Source organism: Meles meles, chromosome 6, assembly GCF_922984935.1.
Source record: "Meles meles chromosome 6, mMelMel3.1 paternal haplotype, whole genome shotgun sequence".
Classification (NCBI taxonomy): domain Eukaryota; kingdom Metazoa; phylum Chordata; class Mammalia; order Carnivora; family Mustelidae; genus Meles; species Meles meles.
This window is the reverse complement of record NC_060071.1, coordinates 40,225,389-40,238,390: the sequence shown is the minus strand read 5'-3', so window position 1 is coordinate 40,238,390 and position 13,002 is coordinate 40,225,389. Positions and strand designations below refer to the sequence as shown.

The following is a 13,002-nucleotide window of genomic DNA, read 5'->3' as shown; positions in this document are numbered from 1 at the left end:
TTAAGGGGCGCCTGGGTGGCTCAGTGGGTTAAAGCCTCTGCCTTCAGCTCAGGTCATGATCCCAGGGTCCTGGGATCGAGCCCCACATTGGGCTCTCTGCTCATCAGGGAGCCTGCTTCCTCCTCTCTCTCTGCATGCCTCTCTGCCTACTTGTGATCTCTATCTGTCAAATAAATAAAATCTTTAAAAATAAATAAATAAAAAAAATAAATTTTAAAAAAAGCTGTACTTAAGGAAAGTTTCTAAAAGTAATAAACACTGTATTATCTATTGCTATACAACAAAGTACCCTAAACGTTGGCAAATTAAAACTATGAACATTTATTACTTCATTGTGGGCCAAGAATCCAAGTGGAGCTTAGCTGGGTGTCCCTGGGTCAAAGCCTTTCATGAATTGTCAAAGTGTTGGCTGGGGCTAGAGAGTTTCATCTGAAGGTTTGACTGGTGCTGGTGGGGAAATCTGCTTCCAAGCTCACTCAACATGGATGTTGGCAGAGTGCAATCTCTCACACATGACTTTTTTTTTTTTTTTTAAAGACTACCTCCTGACATGGAGACTGGTATCCCCCAGGGTAAGTCAGCAAAGAGAGAGTACGATGGGCATCTAGCATGGATGCCACAGTCCTTTTATAACTCAGTTGTGGAAGTGACATCCCTCCTGCCACATTTCTATTTGTTAGAATTGACTCAAAATGTCCAGCACAAGCTCAAGGGAGGAGGATTATATAATAGCGTGAATATCAAGAGGATGGGGATCAGAGGGGGCCATCTCAGAGGCTGCATACTATAAACATATACACAGAAAAACACACTATGTATGAGTGAGTATAAGCCTTCATGAATCATCACTGTATGGACACAACTGTGTAATTGTCCTATAGACCGGGGTATGGAGCATTAGCAGCACTTCAAAAGGCTCTTCTATCTTTCCAACCAGTCAATCTCCACTTTCGCAAAGGGGACCATTATCCTGACTTATGATAGTTTAGATGTTTTACCTTTACTGAATTTTACAAAAATTAAATCACACTGTAGTACTCATATCCAATTTCCTTCAATCATGTGAGATTTAACCACATTTTTTTGTACGTTGCAGTACTTCATTTATAATACTATATAGTATTCTGCTGAATTACTATGCCACAATGTATTTATTCTGTTGATGGATACTGCTTTCTTTTTTTTTTTCTTTAGCTATTATGAACAGTGCTATGAGCCTTCTTTTATGTGCCTTTTGTTTCCCAAATATATGTATTTACATTTCTGATGAGTATATACCTAGGATTGAATTACTGGGCTCCAGGGTATAAGTGCAATCCGCTTTAGTAAATTCTTACAGTTTTCCAAAGTGGTTGTATCAATTTATATTCCCACAGGAATATATAAAGGCTCTATATCTTTTCAGGCATTTGGGTAGATGTATATACTAGGATGTCATAGTGGTTTTCATTTACATTTCCTGAGTGACTAATAAGGTGAGTACCTTTATACTTCTTGACCATTTAAATATCTTTTGATGTGCCTGTTCAGGTCTTTTAATCAATTTTCTATTTTTCTTAAAGATTTGTACAAGTTTTGTATATAATTGATAGATGTTTTTTCTTGGTGTTGTGTTTTATACTATAAATATCTTCTGGTCTGAGGCTTTTTCACTCTTAATGGTGAATCTGATGAACAAAAGTCTTGAATTTTAATGTATTCAAATGCATTTATCTTTCCCTTTATAGTTAATACTGCATTCTACTTAAGAAATCTCTGTCTGTCTCAAGGTCATGAAGATATTCTATCATATCTTGAAGAAGTGCAATTCTTTTACCTTTACATTAAGATCTGTATTTCCCTGGATTTTTATTTTTTGTTATGGTGGCAAGTAGGGGTCCATATGGATATCCAGCTAAGTATATATTTATTGAAAAGACTTACTGTACTGCCTTATCACTGTTAATCATAAATGAGTGACTTTATGTCTGGGTCTGTGGTTGGACTATTATGTCCCACCAGTCAGTCTATTTGTTTTGCACTGATTCTAAGTTGTCTTAATTACTGTAACTTTTTTTTTTTTAAAGATTTTATTTATTTGATAGCGAGAGAGAGAGATCACAAGTAGGCAGAGAGGCAGGCAGAGAGAAAGAGAGAGGGAAGCAGGCTCCCTGCCAAGCAGAGAACAGAGAGCCTGATGTGGGACTCGATCCCAGGACCCTGAGATCATGACCCGAGCCGAAGGCAGCGGCTTAACCCACTGAGCCACCCAGGCGCCCCTTAATTACTGTAACTTTGTAAGAAGACTTAATATCTAGTAAAGTCAAGTCATCCAACATTTTTTCTCTAATTCTTTTAGTTAATATTAGTATTTTGCATTCCCCTTAAATATTTAAAATCAGCTTTATCAGTTCATACACACACACACACCATACTGGGTTTTAATTGGAACTCCACTGAATATACAGATCACAGTTTGGTGAGAGTTGATATCTTTAAAATATTGAGTCTTCCATCCATGAACATGGTATATTCTTCCATTTATTTAGGTCTTTATTAGTTTCTCCCAATAATGTTTTATATCTTCCTGTGTAGAGTCCTTGTATATCTTTTATTATTTTATTCATAGAAATCTGATGTTTTTGATGCCACCATAAATAATTTCCTTTTAATTTTTAAAATAAAGATTTTACTGATTTGACAGAGAGACACACGAGAGAGGGAACACAAGCAGGAGGAGTGGGAGAGGGAAAAGCAGGCTTCTCACTGAGCAGGGAGCCTGATGTGGGGTTCGATCCCAGGACCTGGGGATCATGACCTGAGCTGAAGGCAGATGCTTAACCAACTGAGCCCCCAGGCACCCCTTAATTTTTTATTTTGACAATTTCTGACTGAGAAAAGTTGCAAGAATAGTACAAAGAATTTCCATATATCCTTCACCTAGATCTCCCAAATGTTAGCATTTTACCATATTTGCTTTATCTTTTTCTTTCTCTTTAAATATGTATTTTTTTCTGAATTGTTTAATAAGTTGCAGACATCATTCACCTTTATCCCTATACTTCAGTGGCTATTTCCTAAAAACAAGAAAATTCTCTTTCATCACAAATAATCAGAAACAGGAAATACAAAGTTTTTATGGCTATCTACACAAATGTTTAGATTCTACCACTTGTCCCAATAATTTCCTTTATACAAAGAAAATTTTTGATTTTTAAATTATTACTTGTTGTGTTCACTTGTATATCTCTATAGTCTCCTTTAATCTAGATTATTTCCTTAATCTTTCCTTGTCATTCATGACTGGCATCTTTGAAGAATACAGGTTAGTTATTTTCTAGAATGTATCTCAGTTTGGGTTTGTCTGATATTTTTCATGAATAGATTCAGGTTGTACATAATGAGTAATATCATAGAAGTGACAGGGTGTTTTCTCTGCTTCTGATTATGTGTCTCATGATAGTGATCTGCCCAGTTACTGGTAATGTTAACTTTGATCCCTTTTTCTTTTTAAAATTATTTATTTTTTAAAAATTTTATTTTTAAGTAATCTCTTTACCCAATGTGGGGCTTAAACCCACAACCCTGAGATCAAGAGTTGCATGCTCTGCCAATTGAGCCAGCCAGGCACCCCTTAACTTTGATCCCTTGATTAAGGAAGTGTCTGTCAAGTTTCTCCACTGTAAAATTATTATTTTATCCTTTGTAATTAATGTTTTATGGGGAGACACTTTGAAACTGTATAACTATCCTCTTATTCCTCAAATTTTTACCCATTAATTTTAGCATCCAAATGAAATAAATATTTGTATATTCACCTTGTATTTTCTACATACAGTCATGCCATATAGTTTTATTTCTTCCTTTCCAACCAGTTGTTTTTCTTGCCTTACTGCACTAGTTAGGACATATACTGTTAAACAGCAGGGGAAATAATGAGCATAATATATTGTCCCTGATCTCAGGTAAAAGGATTTAGGGCTTCAACACTTAGTGTGATTTTGCTATAACATTTTATAGAAATCTTTGTCATTTTAGTGAAGTCCCCTTCTAATACACATTTTCTAATGGTTGTTCCCCCTCACCCATCATGAGTAGGCTTTTAATTTTATCATGGGCTTTTCTGTGTCTGTTAAAATTAGCCTATGAATTTTCTTCTTTATTCTGTTAATGTCACGAATCATACTATTTGATTTTAAAATACTAAACGTACTTCACATTCCTGAACTAAAAGCAACCTTGCTTATAATGTATTCTTTTTTTTATTAATTTTTCAAAAAAATTTTTAAAGATTTTATTTATTTATTTGGCTGAGAGAGACACAGCAAGAGAGGGAAAACAAGCAGGGGCCATGGAAGAGGATGAAGCAGCCTTCCTGCTGAGCAGGGAGTCTGATGCGGGGCTCAATCCCAGGACCCTGGGATCAAGACCTGAACTGAAGGCAGATACTTAATGGCTGAGCCACCCAGGCGCCCCCTCTTTTCTTTCTTTTTTTTTAAGAGACAGCATGTGTGCAAGTTGGGGGGAAGGGAAGGGGAGGAGGAGACGGGGAGAGAGAATCCCAAGCAGGCTCCACACCCAGCACAGAGCGATCTCATGACCCTGAGAGTATGACCCAAGCTGAAACCAAGAGTTGAATGCTTAATAGATTGAGCCACCCAGGCATCCCACTCTTTTTAATACATCGTTAGATTCAATTTGGTAAGTTTTAAGAATTTTGCATTCTTATCATGAGAGATAACTGATTTACAATTGGCGTTTCTTGTAATGTCCTTGTCAGATTTTGGGATCAAGGGTATATGGTGCCTTCATGAAGAGCTGGGAAATGTGATTCTTTTTCTATTCTATGGAAAAGTTTATGTGGATTGATGTTTCGTCTTCCTTAACATACAGTAGCATTCACAATGAAGCCATCTAAGCCTGGTGTTCCTTTGTTTAAAGTCCTTCATTACAAATTAACTTTAATATACATAGCACTATTCATATTTACTATTTCCTCTTTTGTCAGTTTTGGTAAGTTGTATTTTTCTAGGAATTTGTCCATTTCATCTGATTTGTCAAATTTACTAGCAAAAAGTTGTTCATAAAATCTTATCTCAATGCCTATAAGATCTATAATGATGTCCCGTAGTTTGTTTTGTCTTGCTAATTGTTGGTGAGAATGTGGCACCTGAAAGGCAACTGAATTATGTTTGATTTTACAGAATAAATGACAAAATGATGTCCCAAATCTCAATGTCATATAAAAGGCAAGGAGAAGTAGGTCCGTACATAATAGAAATTTTTCTAAGACGAATGCAAGATTTTTCTCTGTATTTAGAGATACTTTTCTTGTCTGGACATGCTACTGTTCCAGGTTTTTTTTCTTTTTCTTTTTCTTTCCTTTCCCTTCCCCTCCCTCCCTTTCTTTCTTTCTTTCTTTCAATAAATAGCCCTAGGTGCTAGAGGTTTGATGTTCCCTTCCCAGTTCTGACCCTGACCAGCCCAATCACCTTGCAGGTGTCATTTCCTTCTCTGAATCTCCAATGCCTCATTAAAGTGGGGTGATAGATGAGATGAATTTTGTTTTTTGTTTTTTGTTTTTTTTTTAAAGTAAACTCTACCCCCAAAATGAAGCTTGAAATCACAAGCCCGGGATCAAGATCTACCCTGCTCTACCAACTGAGCCAGCCAGGTGCCCTGCAAATGGTTATTTTTAAAGGGTGGTTAAGGGACGCCTGGGTGGCTCAGTGGATTAAGCCGCTGCCTTCGGCTCAGGTCATGATCTCAGGGTACTGGGATCGAGCCCCTCATCGAGCCCCTCATCGAGCCCCGCATCGAGCCCCGCATCGAGCCCCGCATCGGGCTCTCTGCTCAGCAGGGAGCCTCCTTCCTCCTTTCTCTCTCTGCCTGCCTCTCTGCCTTCTTGTGATCTCTCTCTCTGTCCAATGAATAAATAAAATCTTTTAAATAAATAAATAAATAAAGGGTGGTTAATACATAAAAGGCTGTTGGCTGGGGCCAACTCAGTGCAACCACACTTGACAGTTTAAGACTAATTAGGACTGTGAATCATATTTGTTATGCACTGTATAATTTCAAAGTATTTTCACATACATTATCTCATTTGTTCTTTCATATATTTCCCTTCAAAATAAACAAGACAAGCATTTTGATCTATATGAATAGGCTCCCCCAGGCCTTTACAGCTTGAAGCATGCTGATCCCCTAGGCCTGGCAAACTCATGTTCATTTTTTAATATTATTTAAAACATCATCTACTTTATAAACCTATTAATGTTTCCCTTAGAAGCAGAATTAGGCTTTTTTATTATCTGTTCTACAACATTTTGTTATATAACTATTTAGAACAGTCTATATCGCTGATCAAGAATTACTGTTGTATCTCTTTCCCCCCCAGATTTTGATCTTGGGAACAGACACTGCATCTTACTCACTTCTGAATCATCAAATGTTTGCTACAAAGCAGGCTAAATGCTTGTTGAATAAGTAAACTATACATTGTATTGCGATGAGAAAAAAGGCTTTTTATCTCCCTGTGTAAAAGCCTACATAACCTGAGCCCTTGTTGTCTCTGACCTCATTATCATATTCTCCCCAATTCAGCCTTCTTTAGCCACACCAGTCTCTTTGCTGTTCCTCAGATATGCCAAATACACCTTTACGTCAAGGTCTTTGCTGGTCTCTTTGCCTGGAATATTCTTTCCTTATTTCCTTATTTCCTTGTTTCAGTTCCTTTAGGTTTTGGCTCCAATGTCACCTTATCATGTGAACTTCCCCATAAAAAAATACCCTATAAAAAATAACAATGCTTCTCTCCTGCATCAGCATTTTTTTTTTATTTTAAAGATTTTATTTGTCAGAGAGAGAAAGAGAGGGAGAAAGAGAGAACAAGCAGAGGGAGTGGCAGGCAGGGAGAGAAGCAGGCTCCCCGCTGATCAGGGAGCCTGATGGAGGACTTGATCCCAGGAATCCGGGGGATCATGACCTGAGCCAAAGGCAGACACTTGACTGACTGAGCCACCCAGGAATCCCCTACACCAGCATTCTATCTTTATCTATCATTATTTTTCCCTGTAGCATTTATCACTTGACAGATATATATTACTCTATGTTTTTAGTTTTCTGTCTTCTCCCACTAGAATATAAACTTCATGAAGGCAGGGACTTTGTTAAGTTGCTGTATCTCCAGCATCTGGAACAGTACCTGGCACCTACTGGGATTAAGCAAGTATTTGCTTAATGAATATAATACATTAAAAACAATGTTAATAAATCTGAGAAATGACGACAGTGGCAACTTGGCTTCTAGATGATTTAGTCCTTTTTAATTCTTACCCAAAAATACTCAAACAGAGTGAATACTAGTATAGTAAAAAGAATCAGAATGAATTCAGCTCTTCAATAAATAACTATTCTGGATACTCTACTAGATACTTGGGATAAGTATGATCCTAGGAGCTCAAAATTAGAAGACAAATGTTTTTATTTTGGTTTGGTCTTGTTTTTTTGCACAGGGCCCACAATAATCTTCTTTGTATTGTCCCAATTTTAGTATAGATGCTATTGAATTGAACACAGAAGACATGGGTTTCAATCCTAGTTCCATCACAGCAACCAACCCAGTGACTGTTTAATTTCACCATGCCCTGCCCCCCCATTTCCTTACTACAAACTAAAAATACCTACATTGTCTAGATCCAAGAATTGTGTGTCATGACGTAATATGTAAATATACATTATAAATTATAAAGCCCTATACAAATGTAAAAGAATCAAGTATATCTAAAATGTACATGAGAGATATTTAGAAAATGAAGTATAGAAAAGTTCTAAGTGAGAAAAGTTCCAAAGATCCCCATTTGAGTAAATTAAAACAATTACAGTTAATAATCATAAATATAAAAATATAAATTATAAATTTGGAAATATTGTCTCTGACAATTCTAACTGACATTAGAAGATATAATAATTGACTCCAAGATGTAAAATCTTGTTCATAATCTGTAATTTATAGGTTATGGACATTAATAGATGGATTGTAGCCATACTTACCCTATCGGTAAAAACTGATGCAGAATAAGATCAAGCTTTTTCTGTTCTTGCCAGAAATGTCTAAAGACCAAGGGTATCCATGGAATGATAGCTGTGGGACGAATTATGAAGGCAAATGCCACCAGGGACGAGTACTTGACACTATAAGCAAGGAAAATGTATTATCAAGAAACTAGGAAATGAGTGTAGAAGTTATCTACTATTTATGCTGTGATATAACATTTTTTTTCCTAATGAGAGCATTTTCATTTTGGTATAGATATGTTGGGTAAGTTACTTATACTTTTTGACTCTTAATTTTTCTCCTCCATAAGAAGAGGTAATATCTAAAGTCTTTTTCAGCTCTAATAGCCCATTCTAGTATTTGAAATTAAGTTATTCTATGTCTTAATGCTGGTCTTGTTTTGCCAAAAGGCATACTAACTTTAGCCACATGACTCTGCCAATTGCTTTCCTGATGGAAAAATTACCAAGCCTCTCTTAAGGAGATAAAAGAAAATCACACAAAACCATTCTCTAATTAAAAAAAAAAAAGAATAAATGCATTTAAGGAAATACTAGGATTTAGGCAATGTTGGGCTTCTTAGTACCTACAATTTTGTTTTGAAAGTAAGCTGCTAATTTTATGCAAATAAAAGGTCTATATGTATAATTGATTAAAAGCCTACTATACAAACCTCTAAGATCATGGATAAAAATGTAGATTTTTACTATTAGGACTTGCCTCAGTAAATGGCTAAAGAAGATGAATAATTTAATCATAAGGACTACATACAGTAGATTATCACATGGAAATAGTGGTAGCTCTGCTAAAAACTGAAAGCAAGCAAAATAAAACTTTATGGTGCCATTTTATATCTATTAACTAATAAAGAGCTATAGATGAATTTCTAATGTTGGTGAGGAAATAAGATCAGGGATTCCATTCAAATGCTTACAGAGACCACATAAGTAATAAAAATGAGTGATGTAGACTGTGGGAGGTTCTGATATTGTCATGAAGGAATCTTGGCCCAAGATGTTGCTGGGCCTCTCATTGTTTCAAGAGAAACTAGAAACCAAGATTTTATGTAAGATCTCCCAATTTTTAAAAAACTTTGCCAAGTAGTTTCTTCAAAAAACAAAAACTCTTATGCAGGTGAAATAAAACATATTCGTAGATTGGTCTGATTTGCTCGCATCTTAATTGCTACTTCTGCTATAGTCAAACTATTGAGAGGACACCCAAGCGTATACTTCCAGTCCTAACCTCACTCCAAACTTTCAGACTGGGTTTTCTTACTCTTTTCTGAATATCTCTACATAGATTGCCACTGGCACTCAAAATCAAAGCACCTGAAATAAGCCCCAAACCTTCCCTAAAACTTGTTCAGTGTCTAATATTTATAGCATCACTCAGTTTCTCAGTCTTAAAATTGTAAAGTCCCTCAAACAGCAACCTCTCACCCCACACATCCACCTTGTTTTCTTCCCAGTCCCATCATTTTGCATTAAGTCCTGTCACTTGTCTGGAATATTTTCAAAGTTGTTGTCTTACTTTTTTTTGTGTTGCCCCCCCAATATTCCTTTATTTAGTATCATTGTCATCAAGAACACTTACTAAGCACTTACTTTGTAAGAGGCCCTGTGCTAAACATACTTTATATAGATTTTCATTTAATTGTGAAGAGAGATGTTTTATTGCTACCATTTTACATAAATCAATGCTTATATATTTTAAATCCATCCTTACATCTTTCATTTATAAAATTTTTAAAGAAGTTTGCAAAATGTCATATATTCTAAGTCCAGGAATAATAGTACCTGTCATGTTTATGCGGGGAAAAATGCTTTTACCGCCGTTGCCTGTGCTATGTGACCCTCTTTCCTGACTGAACACAGGCAGCCAAGCCAAATCTGGCCAGTGTGAAACTATAGGGATGATGACATTTAACAGACCTAATCAGATTTTCTTAAATTAAATGCAAAATAGAAAAAGTTGGTCAATTGGTAGTGAGGACAGAAATGGAGATTAGCTGAGCCTTAAAATTAGACAACTAAAACAAATTCACAGACTGGGCTATAAAGGCACAACAGAACAGACTTTTCCCAAAAACTGCCATAATTCATTCATTTCATTTATGTGGCTGAGATACTCTATAATTTTCTTCTAGGCCTGGCCACAAGGTACCTCTTTTCCTTATTTTTACTTTTACTTTACAATAAGGCTCATATAGGTAAACTTAAGTGAATGCCTATTCTTGCAGTAGGAGTCTTAATGCTGAAATGATCTTATTTGATTTGATTCTCCCAACAACCTTTTTATATAGGAAGAATGGATTCTTAAATAGACCAAATTCTGGCTTTCGCCCTTTCACTATATTCTCCCTTTCATTTCATTATATTTCTCCCTTTCATTATATTTCATTATATTCTAAATTCTGGTACTGCAAGGGAATGCTTTCTTATTCAGATTTGATTATATCATGCTTTCAAAAGCCTTCAATGGTTCCTTACAACCTACAGAATAAAGTCCAAACTCTGGAGAAAGGTGAAGTCCCATTCCAGCCTCAACCTTTATTCTTCCCTTCTCCCATGCTTCCAACCATGTGTATGGTAGAATGGACAACCTGCCCACAATAAAATGAAGCCCTTTTACAGCTCTGTGTTTTTGCTCATGTTGGTTTTTCCATTTGTTTGGTATTTGCTTCCCCAGTTTATATAAATCCAGTCCATATATTTTCTTTAATTTACTTTTTAAAACTTAAGTATAGTGGATATACAGTATTGTTATTGGTTTCAAGTATACAATATAGTGATTTGACATTTTTATACATTAAAAAATGCTCACGACAAAAAGGGTAGTTACCATCTATTACCATACAGAATTATTACAACACTATTGACTATATTCCCAATGCTATACTTTATATCCTCATGACTAATTTATTTTATAAATGGAAAACTGTACATCCAAATTTGCCCATCCAATGCATTCCTCCTCCCATCAATTTTTTCCCTGTATTTGTGAGTCTGTTTCTGTTAAGTTTATTCATTTGTTGTTTTTTAGATTCCACTTTTAAGTGAAATTATATGGTATTTATCTTTCTCAGGCTTATCTAATATCCTCTAGGTCCATCCATGTTTTTGAAAATGGCAAGATTTCATTCTTTTTATGGCTGAGTAATAGTCCACTCTGTGTGTGTGTGTGTGTGTGTGTGTGTGTGTGTGTGTGTGTGTGTATGCAAACCTTCATCTGTTCATCTATTGATGGATACTTAACGTTGCTTCCGTATCTTGCCTATTGTAAATAATGCTGCAGTAAACATAGGAGTGCATATTAGTGTTTGCCTTTTCTTTTTAAGATTTTATTATTTCTCAGAGAGAGAGAGAGAGAGAGCGAGCACAGGCTCCCCGCTGAACAAGGAGTACAAATCAGGATTTGATCCCAGAACCCTGGAATCTGAAGGCAGACGCTTAACTGATTGAGCCACCCAGGTGGCAAAAATGGATTTTGCATTTTCTTTGGGTAATAATCAGACACAGAATTGCTGGATCATACATATGGTATTTCTGTTAGCCAACACTTGTAATTTTTTGTCTGTTTGGTAATAACTATTCTGATAGGTATGAGGTCATATCTCATTTTGGTTTTGATTTGCATTTATTTCCCTGATTATTAGAGATGTTGAGCATTTTTTCATGTGTCTATTGGCCATCTGTAGGTCTTCTTTGGAAAAATCTCTACTTAGGTTGTCTGCCCATTTTTTAATTTGATTTTTTTAAGTTGTATGAGTTCTTTATGTATTTTGGATATTAACCCCTTAGTGGGTATATCATTTGCAAACATCTTCTCCCATTTGGTAGTTTGCCTTTACATTTTTTTGCTGGTTTGCTGTGTTGTTCATGTAGTCCCAAAAGTTTATTTTTGCTTTTGTTGCCTCTGCCTAGGGAGACAGATCTAAAACAATGTTGCTAAAACTGACATCCAAGAGTTTACCATTGTTTTCTTTTAGGAGTTTTATGGTTTCAGGTCTTACATTTAGGTCTTTATTTGAAGTTCATTTTTTGTATATGGGTTGATAAAGTAATCAAGTTTCAGTCTTTTCCATGTAACTATCCAGCTTATCCAACACCACTTATTAAAAAGGCTGTTTTCCCCATTGTATATTCTTGCCTATCTTTGTCATAGATTAATTGACCATGGAAGTGTGGGTCTAGGGGTACCTGGGTGGTTCAGTCAGTTAAGCATTTGCCTTTGACTCAGGTCATGATCTCAGGGTTCTGGGATTGAGCCCCACATTGGGCTCCCTGCTCAGTGGGGATTCTGCATCTCCCTCTCTCCATCCCTTCTGCTTATGCCCACTCTCTTTTTTTCTCTCTCAAAATAAATAAAATCTTTTTAGAAAAAGTGTGGGTTTACTTTTTGACTCTATATTGTTCCTCTGATCTATGTATTTTAGTGCCTGTACATTCTTTTTTTGATTACTATAACTTTGTAGTATAATTTGAAATCTGGGAGTGATACTTCCTGCATTGTTCTTCTTTCTCAAGAAGGTTTATTTATCAGGGTGTTTATTTTGTTTTTGTTTTGTTTTTCTTCTTCCATACACTTTTAGTATTATTTGTTTTACTTCTGAGAAAAATGCTATTGGTACACTGATAGAGATTGCACTGAATCTGTAGAGTGCTTTGGGTAATATGGACATTTTTTTTTTAAAGATTTTATTTATTTATTTGACAGACAGAGATTACAAGTAGACAGAGAGACAGGCAGAGAGAGGAAGGGAAGCAGGCTCCCCGCTGAGCAGAGAGCCCGATGCGGGACTCGATCCCAGGACCCTGGTATCATGACCTGAGCCGAAGCCAGAGGCTTTAACCCACTGAGCCACCCAGGCGCCCCTAATATGGACATTTTAACAATATTAATTTTCTAATCCATGAATATGGTACATCTTTCCATTTACTTGAGTTATCTTTAATTTCTTT

General features: G+C 36.0%; 1 protein-coding gene across 3 annotated transcripts in view; it reads right to left on the bottom strand.

Moving 5' to 3' along the window:
- Nucleotides 1-13,002, bottom strand: part of PIGB (phosphatidylinositol glycan anchor biosynthesis class B) — a 40,771-nt gene that overhangs the window by 12,696 nt on the left and 15,073 nt on the right. For all 3 annotated transcript variants that reach the window (XM_046007372.1, XM_046007373.1, XM_046007374.1), the window contains exon 6: nt 8,035-8,175. In XM_046007372.1, the coding sequence (XP_045863328.1) occupies nt 8,035-8,175 (141 nt within the window). The remainder of the gene's footprint in view (nt 1-8,034; nt 8,176-13,002) is intronic.